The sequence below is a fragment of the Aulonocara stuartgranti genome (genome assembly GCF_965226115.1).
Source record: "Aulonocara stuartgranti genome assembly, chromosome: 23".
NCBI classification, from domain to species: domain Eukaryota; kingdom Metazoa; phylum Chordata; class Actinopteri; order Cichliformes; family Cichlidae; genus Aulonocara; species Aulonocara stuartgranti.
In genome coordinates this window covers 18,693,984-18,710,529 of record NC_138958.1, presented here as the reverse complement: position 1 = coordinate 18,710,529, position 16,546 = coordinate 18,693,984, and the positions used below count along the sequence as shown (strand labels likewise).

The 16,546-nt window shown below is 38.0% G+C and overlaps 1 protein-coding gene across 12 annotated transcripts in view; it reads left to right on the top strand.

Moving 5' to 3' along the window:
• Nucleotides 1–16,546, top strand: part of LOC309700007 (target of Nesh-SH3-like) — a 36,217-nt gene that overhangs the window by 2,287 nt on the left and 17,384 nt on the right. For 11 of the 12 annotated variants that reach the window (XM_082523326.1, XM_082523336.1, XM_082523330.1 and 8 more), the window contains exons 2-8: nucleotides 7,236–7,415; nucleotides 12,261–12,329; nucleotides 12,412–12,544; nucleotides 14,647–14,828; nucleotides 15,040–15,095; nucleotides 15,734–15,758; nucleotides 16,127–16,207. In XM_082523326.1, the coding sequence (XP_082379452.1) occupies nucleotides 7,236–7,415; nucleotides 12,261–12,329; nucleotides 12,412–12,544; nucleotides 14,647–14,828; nucleotides 15,040–15,095; nucleotides 15,734–15,758; nucleotides 16,127–16,207 (726 nt within the window). Of the gene's footprint in view, nucleotides 1–1,008; nucleotides 1,166–7,235; nucleotides 7,416–12,260; nucleotides 12,330–12,411; nucleotides 12,545–14,646; nucleotides 14,829–15,039; nucleotides 15,096–15,733; nucleotides 15,759–16,126; nucleotides 16,208–16,546 lie in introns of those variants that run through there. The other variant, XM_082523334.1, reaches the window with a different exon arrangement.

Here is a 16,546-nt window from a genome sequence, read left to right as displayed (position 1 = left end):
TTTCTGGGCAGCTGCTTCAAAAAACAGCTGTTTCCCATTATTTTCGTTGAATACATCTAGGTACAAATAGAATTCGAGGGTTATAATTTTGCACGTGTAACTGTTTCTTCACATTTTTCCCTGTGCAAACTCAGAGTGGATGTAAAGCTTGTCCTATCAAAGAAATGCCATGAAATATTGCAAAAAGATTGTAAAACGATAAGGTGTCACTAACAATAATTTTTTTCTCTATTCTTCATTTTTATTAAATACCTCTCTAATTTGTTTGGTTTCTCTTTGAACTGTTTCTCCCCTTAAAAGCAGCCAAACTGAGTTTTTTTTTTTTTAACATAATGTTGCAGTTGACCTGAAGGGGCCCCCCTTTTTCGCCTTTTTTTTGGGTCATTTATATATAAAAAAAAAAAAAACAACCCAAGGTTAGTCCCCACTTAAATGCTAAAACATGCAATATCTTTTGAGGCACCAGCAGTTAGTCAGTCCCCACAGACTCCCCATTAAAATGTCCAGCTTTACTCGAGAAGCCAACATGTTTGGAGTCGGATACACAAACAGATTTAATTATTACAAATGTAACTTCAGTTGCAGGTGACCTGCAGGGGGCACTAAGTAACATTTTTGTACTTTCATTGATTAGTTGATGAATTTTAATTGTATGAGTGGGTGGGTTTTTGATGCTGTTTCGTAGCTTACCTTTAGGGTGCCGTGACACATCTCATGATAACTAACATTTTATGTTCAGTAAATTAAATCCAGTTACACAAAAACCATCTGGAGGTGTGGCCAAAAGGGGGTGCAGGATCAATGTGCAGTCTTTTTCTCATGGAGTTTTTCAAATAAATAACTTTGAAGATTATTTCAGGATCAGTTTCAGGCTTAAAGTTGAGTTTCAGCATGTTTTAGTTCTTTGTGTATTTTCTTTTGGGGGGATTTCCCACCTGAAAGATGATAACAACCCTCACTGAAGCCAGCAGCAGGAGCAGACGCTTGGAGGTCTAGAGATACCGGGGCCTGTGCTGTATCACAGACGACTGTTTGAGTTCCACCACACTGTTTTACCGTTGCTGCTAATGAGCTGGCTTGCTCTGTTGTCTGGTGGCATTTCTTCCCTTAAAAGGAGCTGCTGCACACTGAGTGTGTGCAGAAACAGACTCCAGACTGCACGCAGGTGATTTCTTTTGCTAACTGGAAAATGTTATGTGTGTCTCTCTGGTCGTCCGACTACGACCAGTACCTTCTAATACTGCATCTTGTGTGGTGGTTTATTGTTCATGTTTTGTTGCAGTACTCAGTGACTCATGTATCACTTTTTGGTACAACATTATCTTTCAGTTCATTTTGATGTTTTGCTGTACTTCTAATGTAATTCTTAGTGGTAGTTATTTTGGAACCTTTCTGGGTTATGAGCAGTTTATAGCTGCTCTTTGTGCATAGTAATACTTTATGTGTTCTTTGTGGATCAGATGCCGTTTTATAGTACTTTGGATTGTTTTTTCCCACAGTACTTTGATGTAACAGTTTGGTTTCTTGTAGTATTTTAGCCTTTGTTAGGACTTTGTGCTCCTTTTTGGTACTTTATTTTGAGCAGTTTTGTGGTACTTTCCGATTCATAGCAGTGTAAGTTTAGAGTAGCTTTATATTTACTTTGATGCACTTGGTTCATTACTGTTTGTTTGTGCTACCTGGTGACATAGTTAATGTATAGTTCTTTATACTACATGGCAGTACTTGTTCTTTGGTTTTCATATTTTGCACACTTGGGTGATTTTTCTGTACTTTTACCTCCTTGTGATACCCTTTTCTTGTAGTAAGATGAAGTAAAAGACCTGTTTTAGTACTCTTGTTGGTAATTGTTGAGTTCTTATGGTTGTTTTTTGTGCTTCTGGGCATTTGGCTCTGTGCTGTAAGAATTTATAGAAAATGTTATGCTTTTTTGACTGTCTTTTGTAATGTTGCAGGTATTTAATGTAGCACATGTGATGATGTTAGTTGATGAGAACACTGATAGCTTTTTGAGCTATTACTGTTTGTGGGTTTATTTTAAGATTTTTTATAGTACTTTTGGTTACTTGCTGGAGTACTTTTTCTTCCATTTGACGCTGGTTTCGTGGGTACTTGTGGTATTTTGTTGTACTTAATGTCTCTTCATTAGGGTCCATTTGTTCCTAAGGAAAAATGAGAGTCATTACAGAGATATAAGAGTTTGACACACCGAGAAAACTGCTGCAGCTGGGATATGTTGTCCATGCTTTTGGGAGGGGGAACCCTCGTCTATATTAAGCACTGTTTTTTGTTTGTTTTTTTTCCGTGGGGGTGGGGGGCTGATGTCTGTCATGATGTTGAGGTTTATCCCTCCGCCTTCGACAGGCCAAACAGCGGTGCCAAGAATGAGCTACATGATTCCACATGTCCAGCATGTTGGCCTCTCTGCAGGCTTTTCTCATACTGATCTGCATGAACAAACAGCCCAAAGAAAACCTAGACAAGATGATGGACTGGATGTACTTGAACACAATGACATGCTTGGAAAAATCCAAACCTTACAAAAAATAAAAATAAAAAAGAAAACACTTGTCTAGTGATTGGGCACATGCCGTTCCTCGCAGGAGGCTTTAATGCCTAATTAGACCTGATTGTTCCACTGAGCTTCTGCACAGAGAGTTAATCAGCTAAAACAACAGTTCAGAAACAGAAAAATGCTCCTCTGCTGGAATTTATCACTTCAAACTGCTCAATTGGGCTCCACATTAACCTGTAGTCACTTCTATGAAAGGATGTGTCTTCCAGCAGCAGCTGATTTAACCTTCCTCTATTTAAGGCTGAATAACCGCTCACATAAACATCACAGAGCCTCAGTTGATGGCTTCAGCTGATAGAGATACTTGGATCATAAAAGGTAGGAGCACAATTTACAGATCACAGTGTTTTTTATGAAAGGTTTGAGGCAATAAATCTTCGTTAAAGACCTACAAAGTCAAAAATTGTCAACATTCCAGCATTCAATATCATCTACATGGGCTTTGCAACACCATTACAATTCAGTTTCAGTTCAGTTTTATCTACAGTATATGGCACTAAACAACAGTTGCCGCAGGGTGCTTTATATCAAGAAGGTAAGGTGAAGACTGTACATAACACAAAGAAAAGACTGAAACTCCAACAATCCGATCACCTGCCTATGGGAAAGTGCTTTGGCCACAGTGGGAAGGAAAAACTCCCTTTTAACAGAAATAAACCTGCAGCAGAACCACACAAAGCAAGGGGCAGCACCTAAATTGGTGCACATTAAGTTGCTGCAGCAATCTTAAAAAAAACTGGACATTTTTAAATACAGTGTTTTTACAAACAAATTTGTTTGTAATATTACAAATTTGCAGCGTTACATGAGCATTGTATTTGGATCATAAATGTACCGGTATATAAAAAATCCTTACAATTTTCTGAGATACTGCATTGTGGTGACAGCTAGACAAGATCTACCTGATAAGATAGATTATCAGAAGCTAGAGAATAATAACAACTGTGTAGTGAAGTTCTGTGTTCAGAGTAGAAACATTTTAAAGACAGAGGAATTTTTGGGATTACATGTAGGAAACCTTACAAAAATCCAGCTAACAGGTTCGTTATGCTGGGACTGGTTTGCAGTTCGTCAGAAGCCAGTCTGAATGTTACCATAGCTCGGAAAGCCACATGAAGGCACGGAGAGGAACATGAAGCGTCACATGTGTGATTGCCTCGTCATTGAGTTTTCATGGTGTGGATTCAAGAGAAAACCAAATGCAGATGAGCTCTTAACAGCTTCATCATGTTCAAGCAAGTCGGTCCTCTTTAAATGGTGGGAAAGTGTTGGAAAAACAAGCAACCCTGGCTGATGTGGAAAACTTAAAGAGGCTGCAAGTCCTGCTTATTCAGCCATTTTAGGTTTAGGACTTTCCAGGTCAAAGTTTGAGTTCTTCTGGTGTATTCACATGAAATAACCTTGTTTTGGGTACAGTTGGACATTCTCAGCCTGTATCACTTCGCGGGTAGTTGAAGTGTCTGCTGAACTCTCAGTTTACAGTGTTTCATTGATGTACTGTTACTGTGACGCTAAAGGAAAACTGAAAACAGACTGATTCCCAGGCAGCTTCTGAACGTCTTTTCTCCAGTTTCTGAGTGGATTATCAGAGATAATGATGCACAGGAAATGGAAGTCAAATCTGTTTCATGTCTGTGAGTTCTGACTCTGAGGAGGCTAAGTTTGATGCTGGCTTGGTTTAAAGCAGCTTATTCACAGAGTAATTTGGACCTCCTCGTGCTTTCCTGTGTTTGGACACTGTCAGAGCTCTGGGGCCTGGAAAATAAAAAGTTTATAGAGAAAACCCTGCAGGACTGAAACATTTTGTCCTTGTTAAAATTTTAAGTGTGGACCATGATGATGCACTTGAACCCTGCAGACAGAGGTCAGGAGGATCTGCCACTGGACACCAAACATGCTCATTAACTGCTTGAGCAGAGGCTCTGAGGGAAATCGTAAAAGCCCATGAAAAACAGAGATATACAGACAGTGGATTGTAGATGAGATATCCATCTCAGCGTGAAATGTAATCAAAGCATGACTTCCCCTACAGAACAGACTGTATCTTCAGACTGGAATGTTCAGTCCAGTCAGAAACTTCCATGTTACTGGACTATAAACTGGACAGAGCTTAGAATAGAGCCAGTATTCATCCAGTTGAGGTGGTTCGGCCATCTAATCCAAATGCCTTCTGGACACCAGCCCAGGTTTTCTGGGCATGGAATGCCAAGCTCTGAGGAGACCATAACGTACACCAATATCATGTATATCCCATGGATCTCTCTCAGGATCCCACAGGAGGAATTGGAAAACCTGAGGAAAGGATTGTCTTGAATATAACTTTGGGTAAGAAGAAGAAAATTGACAGACATAATTCTTGTCTCTTTGAAATAAATTTCTGGCAGCTTCATTTTGTAATAAAAGTGTTGGAAAACTCTAAAAACTCTTTCCATCATCAGGAATTTAATATAGCATTTATTCCAAAAATGACGTCCCCAAACATATAAAACAGAATCTCAATAACCTGTCAAGGGACATGTGGTTTCTCTCCAACAAACAACAAACAAAGCAAACAAAAACAAGAAACATTTTAAAATTGTCTCGTTTGAAGACATCGTGCAACACTGGCCGTCTGTGTTGCAGGATTCTATATAGGATCTCTTTTGTCATTGGTCCTCCAAGAGAAAATAGCATTATTTTAGAGACCTAAAAAATCCACACTGTGCTGATTGATTATTGTGCTGTTCATGTAATTGACATGTTAATTCTGAGAACTGGTTTGTGTCCTTTATGGACGTTTTATGAACTTGGTCTAGATTCTTGCTTAGGTCCAGGCACTAACCTAAACCTGCATGGTTTAGGTTTTTGTTTGATGGAGCTTTAAATCAATAAAACTTTCACCATGGTTTGTTTTTACTGCCTTTGATTTCTAAAAACATAACCTTTACTCGTTTTTTTTCAGTTGCAGTGAGATTATCTTGGTTTGTTTTAGGAAAAGGTCCTGCTTTGTGTTAAAATAAGTCCCTTGAGAATGCAAAACCACATGTTAGGAAAAAAACTTTTGTCATCTGCAACAAGTTTCTCCTTTGTTTTCATCCTGTGACAGTGGCTACACCAGCAAAGAACATGTGGCCACAGTCTCATGGTTTCTATTTCAGACACCATGGAAAAAGACGCTAAAGGGGTACCCGCTGGATCACAGTGTGACACTGAGTGGGCTAGACTAAGCTTCAGTGATTAGCTTTGAGTGCAAATACCCTCTTTAATCATGTTACAATAACTTTAAATAACTCCTGCAGTAAGTAATAGGCCACACTTTTAACTGTTGATTTTTCCCCATTTCTTTCTAAGCTAATTTCTATAAAAGTAAAGTCTTATAGGCAGTAGAAATGTTCTCTCCAGACCAGTTTTAGAGTTTTGGGCATCTTATTAGAAAATCCTTATTTGACTGACTTGAAGATTCGATAACATGCCATGTTTCAATCACTTTTTGAATTAAAAATTTAAGTATCTTGTCTTTGTGTTCATAAAGACTATTTAATTAATTTGTACTTAGAGTGAAATGTGGTTGAACTCTGAATTCTTACTTGATATCCAAGATGATTGACTGTAAAAGCTCAGAGCGACACTGGAGCTGGTGTAGAGTTTGAGTCCTTGTCTGTCCCCACTTTGGTCTTTGATTTTTCTGTAAAGCTAAAACAAATGGTTCCTCTCTAACTGTTTGTGCTAATTTCGCAAAGTGTTCAACTGTAATTATCATCAGATTGATCTGATACTACCTGTTTGGGTTTGACAGAGCTCAGTGGCACACTGGCAGGAGAAAGAAAAAAAAAGAAAAACTGAAATGGCAACATGACTATTGGAAAATGAAATGTTATTCCAATTAACATTATTATGTATATAAAATGTTTTTGATACATTTCAATTTCTTGAAACTTAATTTATAGTGCATTTTTTAGATGCAAATTATGGGTGACTGCAGCAACCTGTTAGTGACCAAAGCAATCAAAAAGAGATTTTTGGTGGAGCAAAATAGTAAATGGCCTGCATTTGTATAGCACTTTTCTTAGTCTCTAAGGACCCCAAAGCACTTTACACTACATTCAGTCATTCACCCATATTCACACACTGGTGATGGGAAGCTACATTGTAGCCACAGCTGTCCTGGGGCACACTGACAGAGGCGAGGCTGCCGGACACTGGCGCCACCGGGCCCTCTGACCACCACCAGTAGGCAAACATGGGGTTAGTATCTTGCCCAAGGATATTTGGCACGCAGCTGGGAGGTAGCCTGGGATTGAACCACCAACCTTCTGATTAGTGGTTGACCTGCTCTGCCACCTGAGCTACAGCCACCCTTTTTATGACTGATTTCAACTTGAGACAGCCAGCAACCACTCATTATCAGTCGTTTTTACCTATCAACCAGATGTTGCCAGTGGGTCTTCAACCCATATTTATGCCTTAGTAAATAAGAGCTTGGTCTTGAAACATTTAAATCTGGTCTTGGTACCAATTTTTTGAGTCAAAAACCAAAATGTCTTTGAAATGTATCACACAGTTCTGACTTTGTAAATTTTTATTACATGAACTTTGATTATGTTATGATTTTTTCTCACCTTGAGTATTTGTTGTTGAATTCCTGATATTCCCTAATAGTCTTGCTTCTTCTCTTCCTTAGTGCGTCGACAGAACATGAAGGTTCGAATCAACGCCACTGGTGACACCATTGTGATGAAGTTTGTGCGTCCAAGTCCAGATGTGAAGTTAGAGGGTTATATTCTGGGTTACGGCAGCAGCATGTTCTCCAAACAGTTCATCCAGCTGCCTGAAAACGGACAGCCCTACGAGACTGAGATGGGTAAGACCCACAAATATTTCTTCATCTACAGTATGTGCATATTTATAATGTTTTTCTTTTCCAATTTACTTTTCCATTTGTTTTAATCAGTATCAAGTTGTTGATGAAGATGGTCTTTGCAGATAAAAGGCAGCAGATCTTTATGAATTTCCTTAAAAGTTTATTAGAAAAAAATAGTACACTTGGGCAAAATGAAACCTTCCACTCCCTTTTCCGAATATTTTCCCTTTATACAATTCTCAGAAGCTGAATGTATTAGTGTCTGTCTTTAAAACATTAAACAGGTTCATGAGGAGATGATTAAATCTGTGCCAAACCACGACTTTGTGTTGTTTTGATTCTGGAACTTTTGTTTCTGCATCGGTGTGACCACCAAACCTCCATGTCTAAAGCTTTACACTCGTGGGAAAGTGAGAGTTTCTGTAGGAATACTTTCGGGAAAAGAAGAATGTAAGAAGCTTTGAGAAGCAGCAGAGTCTCACAGTGACAGCAGCAGGTGGCTCTGATCCGTTTTCTGAAGCGCAGCCAAGAATTTTTATCCCATCACACCAAGAAAGCTCTAAAAGTTGCGATGGTATGATGCATATAATCGGCCACAGTGAGAGGGTTAACAGAAAACCGGCTGAAAGTCATCCTTCAACACCAGTTTTCATGCAGGATGAGTTTGTTTGCACTCCTGCAGACTTGGGACTAAATGACTGCAGCAGCTTTTGGAATTTAGACCAGAATTATGAGGACTTTTCTCCTCAAGCAGGAAAGCCCATTTATCATCTAATGACAAATATTGGCTCTGCATTATGCTCACAAAAAAGCACCAGATTTGGCTGAAGTTTGTTTATGGTCTTGGATACATTTGCTTTAGTGAGAGATGTGGAAGTGAAAAAAACATAAATCCTGGGTCAAAACTGCTTATCGTGTTGGCATTATGAAACATTAAAATATGACTAAATTTGGCTGAGGTTTTGTGGTGATCCTTTGTGTGAAAACCCAAAATTTGCTCAGTATTGCCGTGTATGTTGGCAGAATTAGAAGTCAAGAGGCTACAACATTTCGGTTGATGGACAGGTGCCAAAACGCTCAACTTTTCTTGCCTTTTGGATGTTTTTATCCAGGTTCTCTTAGCCTTGAGAGCTTAATTTCTTGGTGATGAGAGTGTAGCAAATTTAGCTTTGTACTTTCTTTGAAATCAACTAAATTGGGCTGTTCATGAATGACATTACTGATTTTAGATGCAGTTGCAGTTCTTATCAGCTTTGAGCTTTTTTTCATCCTGCTGGAAGTAGTTTCATATTATGTTTAAAATTACACAGACGTTGGCTGAGGTTTAGTGGTGCTATTTTAAATACTTTATTCACTGCGTCCCTACTTTTCTGATTAATGTACAGTAATAGTGACTTTGCTCCAGTCTCTCTGTGTGGGTCACTAAGATACTAATTCAATGATGAAGAGGCGGCTGAAGGTTGGTAGACAGGCCCTCATTTACTCGTGTGATGATAAATTTTTGTCTTTTTTTTTTCTTCAAATCTTATGGTAGAAATAGCCAAATTGTGCCAGAGTGTCTGGCACTGGTTTTCTGGATAGATTTCTGGTAAAAAATAAATGTGGTAGTTTTTCCTCAGATGATTGATGGAACTTCCTTAAAAGTTGGCATCAGTTTTGGTGGAGACTTCAACAAAAAGAGCCCAAACTTTTAAAGACAATTTTCTCATCAACTGCTTGATTGGCTTTGATGAAAACATCCGAACTCTGGCATAATATTTTGCTCGTGTTATAAATTGGTACAACATTAGTAGTTTGCTGAGAAACATCAGCTTTACTCCAGTCTCTCTGTGTATCGCATTAAAGATACTTAAGTCAGATATGGAAGTGAAGTTCCAACTTTTGATTAAGTTATGGTCTGTTTTTTTAGTCTTTTGGATGCTGTATGTTTTCTGACTCTCTTTGAGCAACTGTGACCACATAATTTCCTCTGAGACTAATAAGCTAATCTGATTCTGATGATTCTGATTAAAAATTGCCAGAATTTGCATGGTCTAGCTTTGATTTTCTTGGTATATTTCTGATGACATAAAATATATTTTGCCATTGATGATTAATTAATATGACTTAAAATTTGGCTTAGGTTCGGTGAACAAAAAAGCTTTTCTCATCAATTGTGAGCTTCATTTCTTTACTTAGTAGCTTCCCATATGGAAAAGAAATAGAAAGAAATTATAAAAGACTTGCATCAGATGTGGCCTACTTCATATAGTGAATCATATAAGGCTTATATGATTTACTCATGAATGTGGCCACTTTCATATATTGTTTTAGTAAGTATCCAAAACATACAAGTTTCATTTATATAATTTTTCTAAGGATCTTATATCTGTTTTCACTCTTGTATGCTTTTCATATAAGTTTCACACAAGACAGATACAAACTTTATAAGATTTATTTATATCTTTTCCATATGGGTTTGTACCTTGTTCAAACTGTGCAATATCTGGCTGAGGTTTGGTGGACAGCTCACCACACATCCAAACATCTTCAGATTATTTGATTTGAATAATTCAGATCTAAGTGTTTCTTCCTTTCTTGGCATTATGAGACATGCTGAGTTCATGTGCTGCTGGGAAAATCAGGTATCCCATTCTTCCATGTCATGTTTACTTTCCTCACTGTGGGAAAATTAAATCCAGCAGACAGATGATAAACACATATAAACAGTTAGATACAGGAGGATCTTGGAGCTCCTCTGGGAGAATTTTAATTTAATCTCCTTCTTCATTTTCACCACTCATCTCTCATCACTGCCACTTCTGCCTCAAGGTCATGTCATGTCAGTTTGACGATCTGGGCGGGACTGTGGTATCAGAACTGCTCTTAAACATTTCCTGCGGTGTTTACCTTCCTGTTTAAAAACCCTCAATGGAGGATCATCCATCAGCAGTTCCAGGAGGACTGCAACCGCAGTGTTGACTCTTTAAATCCGATGCTGCCGGTGGTTTCGGGGTTTTGGTTTTTTTAGCCACATGAGACACAAACATGGCTTCATGACGACTCAGGGATACTTCACCATTTCCTCTGCAGGCAAACTGTTGCTGTTTCAATTTAAACTTTACTGCACGAGAGTGGAGAAACAGTAGCACTGTATGGTGTTAAAAACATCTGAATTTTGGCTCAAGTTTGGAGGATGGTTTGGTAAATACAGACAAATCCTTAATCTGTTTAGGGCATGTGATAGATGGGGCCATTTGGGGGGTGGGACATGTTTACACCTGTAGAGATGAATACAGTCTCCTCTCAAACCAACAAAGACACTGGTTTGTTTTTGGAAAAAAAGTTAAACATCACTCAGTCCAGAGAACTGTCAGAAAACGCTGTAATTTTAAATGAAGTCATTTGAATGAGGAGATTGTGATAAAGAAGCATTTCATCAGCTGACAGCGGCTTTGTTAGATGCTACAGAACATCGTGATACAGGAAGAAATTACCATATTGATCGCACAGATGGCTGAAATATTAATCAAATATGAGGAGCTGAGTTATTGATCACAAAAATCAGGCGATATTTGCAGAGTAAATGTGCTCAGTTTGACAGTGAGGCGTTCCTCCCCCATAACTGGTCATAAATAAAAAAGCTGAATGGTGTCCAGGCTAAAGGCAGGAAGAAACAGCAGCTGCTTTAACAGTCATTCATCATTTAAAAAGGTCTCCAGAGAGGTTTAATAAGTGAGGGTGGAACTTTTACTTTCACACTGATGACTGAGTGAAACTCAGAGAGCTCAGTCATCAGGAGGAGTTCAAAGGTCACTAAGAAAGGAACAATGATTTTCAGTGTAGGCTTACAAATGATTTTGACCTGTAATTTTTATTCTTTAAAACCACTTCATAGCTGTTTTACAAAACTTTGTTGTTATTTTATAAGACTTTCTGGTGCGTTCACCTAGTTGTTTTGCAGTTTTGTAGCTATTTTTACATCATAACTGTTTTATCATAACTTTTGTAATACTTTACTTTTTTTTTTTTTTACACCTCTTTAAAACTCTTTGTAGCTTTTGTGATTTTATATTTTGTAGTGTTTTATGATACATATAGTGCCGTAGTTATGTGTGCTGAATATAATATCAGTGAGTTCTCAGTGATTCCCAGACATTTACAAAAGTTTCTTTATTTTTACGGGGATCTAGGCCAATGTTCCTGTATGTAAGCCACACTTTGCACTGTTAAATTGACTAAAGAAAGTCAGACTAAGAGATGAGTTTGTGCTGGAAAAGGAAACCGTGCATGTGGGTGAGAACAGAAAAAATGACAGATAAACACAAAAAGGTTGAGGCTGAACTCTGGAGTTAAAGACGCAAAGAACAAAAGCAGAAAACATTTGACTTGGATGGAAATCAGATTATTATGAAAGAAGATGTGAGTGTTTTCACATGTGGATGTTTAAACTGCCATCCTTGTATTTCAGCAAAGAAACTCTCTCCTTATCTATAATCATTCACATCTGTGTGTCTACTTTCTGTCCATGTGTGGGAGGAAGGTGGGGGAGGGAGGGGGCAACAATACCCGCCATGACATAATCACCATAAGAGAGTGCAGAATTCCTCACATGTTTCAGCCTCTATGAACTCCCACATGAGATGTTCATGTTTCTGTAGGGAAGGTTGCAACATACTTGCCATGGTAGTTGCAGCAGTACAGGTTGTAACTGTACCACTATTTGAAAAAAAAAATGGTACTGTCTGCAACTGTGTGTTGTGGTTTTATCCAACTTTGTTGTTGTTGGCTTTTATTCTTCTTTGTCTGCATCATTCTGTTGGGTGTACATCACAAAGCCTGACCTCATTTGACATGTTTTTTCAGATGCAGAACCAAAGTACCTGGTGGCCGTCCAACCAATCCCAGCTAACGATGTGAAGAAACACTGCACAGGTATGCTGGCAGCTACATGTGGGCTTCAAACTGATAAACAGGCCAACACATAGTCTCACTCTGTACTCACTTGTCCCAACAGGTAAAGTGAACCTGGAGAAGCCGCTTCACCTGGTGATTGGTTCTATTAGCCCAACCGCTGTGCTACTGTCCTGGGGAAACTATCTGAAGACACCCTATGAAGGGAACATCATGAACGAATGTCTGGAAGACGGGTGATTAACTTCACTTGTTGTCCCAATGCTGATTGCATGTTTTGTCTAAGCTGTACACTGAGCTCTGTCTCTAAAGCTTTGAGCTTTCAGGGATATTTTAAGGAACAGTTCATAGTCTGGTAAAATATTGCAAATTAATTTTTGGGGTTTACCTTTATGATGAGTAACTTCACATATGTCACAGATTCATCATAAAACCAGTTTTGGTTTAGTGAACATGAAAGCTTTTTACCTCCTCTCATGTATTTTATGTTTTATGGACAACCAGAAAGCCCTGTTCCAAAGCTCGACGTTACTCAGAGACAAATCACCTTCAACCAATCAAGATGATGAATTACAACCCTGAAATCTCCACTGCTGTTGAGCTTGAACTGTCCCAGTGTGTTGAGTGATATTACACCGACTGAGACTCACCAATGCTCTTTTCCATCACCCCTTGATCTCTGCTGCCTCTAATAATACATATTTTTCCTTCCCTGTCAAACAAGTTGGAGGAGCCATTGGAAAGCCTGACCTAGGCGTCCTCTGCCACTCTGGGCGTCTTATTAAAACCTAATGTCAGCTCCATCTGTGGAGGGTTTGGCTGCTGCCTCAGATTTTTGGATCCCTGCTCTGAAAAACAGAACTTGAAGGAGTGAAAGTGGAGATTGGCTTTGTGGTCGCCAGAATTAACAACACCTAATGGACAAAGTTGTTTCCACACTGAGGTCACGGTGGATACAGGCAGCCAGAGAGAAACCGCACGGCATGAAGACGCTGGTACTGGATTGTGTATGTCATCCATATGTCGTACCACTGGGACACTTCGATGCTTTCTGAAACCTTCAGCCTTGTGATCAGGGAAACTTTGACAAGATGCAGCCGAACACATCTTGCACAGTCTACGAAGCAGACCTGCAACCACAGTCATCAGTGATTTAGTTTTGTTTACTTCTGCATAACCCAGTTTTTCTACCTATGAATCTCAGACATTATGGCTCCTTATATAGTTTCAAATCCCTTTAATATCAACTAGACACAAAATTATAGTGTATTTAAAGTGGGTCAAAGTCTATTAAATGTAAAAGCTGCACTTTGAAAGCACATTCTTTTTGTTCTGCAGCTCTAAATGGGCTCTTTAAGCATCTCTCTGATTTTAGTTTTGAAAGTTCAAAGCATTATTTCACTTAACAGCAATGTATAAAAACAGTTGGTCAGATATTAGTACAATTTCAAACTGCTTAAGTAAGATAGTGGCCATAGTTTTGGATTGCATATGAACTTTATATCAGTGTCACACAAGTTCCTGTTAATACCTGCCTCTTTAACAAAGAGCAGCCAAAGCAAAGACTTACAGGGGAGTTTGTTCCATTATTTGGGACACCATCTGGCAGTCTGTCCTCAGTCTGTAACTATAAGCATTTTGTTATTTTAATAGCTAATTTAAAAAAAGGTAAAATAAATAAAAAACTATTTTTGTGATTCCCTAAACTGTGGTAAGTGCTGGTTAGCCAAAGATTTATTTATGTACAGCACACTTTCAATGGATACAAATACACACCAGTTGTAATTTGTAGACAAACATGTACATTTTTTACACAGCTGTATCTGTAGGTAATTTTTATTCCTATCCTTGATAAAAATCTTTACCATAATGGTATTATGGCATTAATTTTTTTCAAATACTTGGCTTGCTATTTGTGTTTATCACAATATAAACCTAAAATATGAGGAGCTTGAGTCACTCCTCCAGAAATGTGTGATACTGTCAGCCTAATTAACCCATTTCTTTGTATTTTTTCGAATTAGTATTAGGCAGCTGGTTGCTAACATGTTTAGATCAGCTGCTTTACCTGTTTCCTCTGGGTAAATTACAAAGATAACCTTTGTGTTTTATAAAAGTTAATGAATGTAAGCATGGCCAAATCGATGTATTGCTGAAACACAACTAAGCTATTGAGAATTTAAAAAAAAACAAAAACCCAAAAAACCCATTACATATAAGCATATGAAGTTAAAATACAATGGACCAAAAATAGAACTCTGAGGAGCTCCAAGGGCAGTTTTCAGACAATCTAACCACCTTGCTGTTGGTAAAGGCATTTTTCCTTTTTCTCCATCAGATTCTACACTATCCGCTACAGAGAGAGAAACAGGAATTGGATCTACCAGACATGCCCAACAAGCGACACAGTCATTGATAACCTGAAACCCAACACGCCTTATGAGTTTGGCATCCGCTCCAACAAGGATGACCGCAGTGGCACATGGAGCAAACCGGTCATCCACAACACCAGCATGGGCAGTAAGGAGTTACTTACGTACTTGTCACCACTGGAATCATAAAGGCTCAAGCTAAAGAAAACATCAAGCCTTGATTTTGATGTTAAGAAAAAGTTTACAATCTCTTCCAAGAAAAGTTTTTATTATCATTTTTTTTGCAAAGCAATGGCTAATCGATCTTTAATAATAATAATGATTAATTTTACTGCTTTTTCTCTGCACTTTTTTCACAGATAAAAATAGACAGAAATCATACAAGCCACGTAACAGTCCTCCAGTCAAGCTGGGGGTAAGTAACCTGCTGTACTGTAACAAAGTAAATGCTACTACATCTGCGATGTAAATGTGATGACCTTTAAAATTTTTAAATCATGGATACATGTAGAATAGACTGCTTCAAACTTTATATTTACTTAAATACCTCAAAATGTACTTGAAAAATATTTAATGAAGTAAATAATAACATGAACAAACTATGCTGCGCTTACTTTATGTGACATTAATAACATTTTTTACTGTTTGCTTTTGTATAATTATGGCTATTTATTATGGTTAAATTCTAAAACATCAAAAAATGTGCCATATTTTTAATTTGTGTATTTGTTTTTGGTCAGTAAGCTTACTTCATATTTAATGTAAAGTATTATGGCAATGAATATGCAAAAAAGGTTTTCTTAAATTAATAAAACTTGAAGAAAGAAAATAGGAAGATATACAAAAACATTGTAAATAAAATTAAAGGTGAAGATAATAAGTCTTCATTAAAGGAAAATTACCTCTGGGTTTCCACAGAATTTAAAGGTTGAGGTCAAATTTTTCAAAGCAGTGCATCACGAGCTTAGGAGTCCTTGTGTTTATGTATATTTGATTTAAACATGTCTAAAGTTGACATTCTTTGTTCTTTCTTTTTTTTTCTTTTACAAACAGACGCCCCTCTTTGCTCCTCGTTATGGTAAGATTTATGATTTTGTCTTTAATTAATATATAGTCTGTTCAGTCATTATCTCTTCCTGGCATGATTTGTGGAATCTGTTTGACTTCAGTTTAGGTATGTACAGTCAGTAATGTGTTCTCATAGGCCACCACAACAAAACAGGTTCAGGCTGGTTCGAAACACTCACACTTTGCAGTAGGAAAAAAACAACAACTTCCAATTATCCTGAAGTTCAAGCCAAAAGCTTTATGCACCAAATATAATAGCTGCTCATCTTTCTGAAAACATCAGTCTTGTATTGTGCACTTAGACATCTGTCTGCTGAACTGCTCATGCTGAACCATTTCATTGTTTTTCTTTTAACATCTTTGTTGACTTGTTTGCAGCCCTCCACAACGGAACGGGCCCTCGAACACCTACTTTGTTCAAAAACCCAGGGTTCCCTGGAGCTCCACGCACGTCCTTTGGTGATTACCGCTCTTTCTTTCTTTTCTCCCTGTCTGCATACTTTTACTTTTCTTCCTCTCTGGGCAACAGAGAAGTTTCTCACACAGCACAGCACAAAAGCTTCCTTAAAGGGTTCCACTGATGGAAAACAGGCACCAAAATGCAGTTTCAATCCTCACATTGCAGATGTGAGAAAGTGAGAAAGCAAATAATAGTAATACCAACATTCTTTAAATGTTAGAAAAGTAAGAAATTCACAGCACTAAAGGATGTTGAAGATTTGTTTATAAAAAGCCTCATCAGTCTAACCCAATGGCTGCTTTTCCCAAACTAGGTTTCATAAAGAATTGATTGTCTCT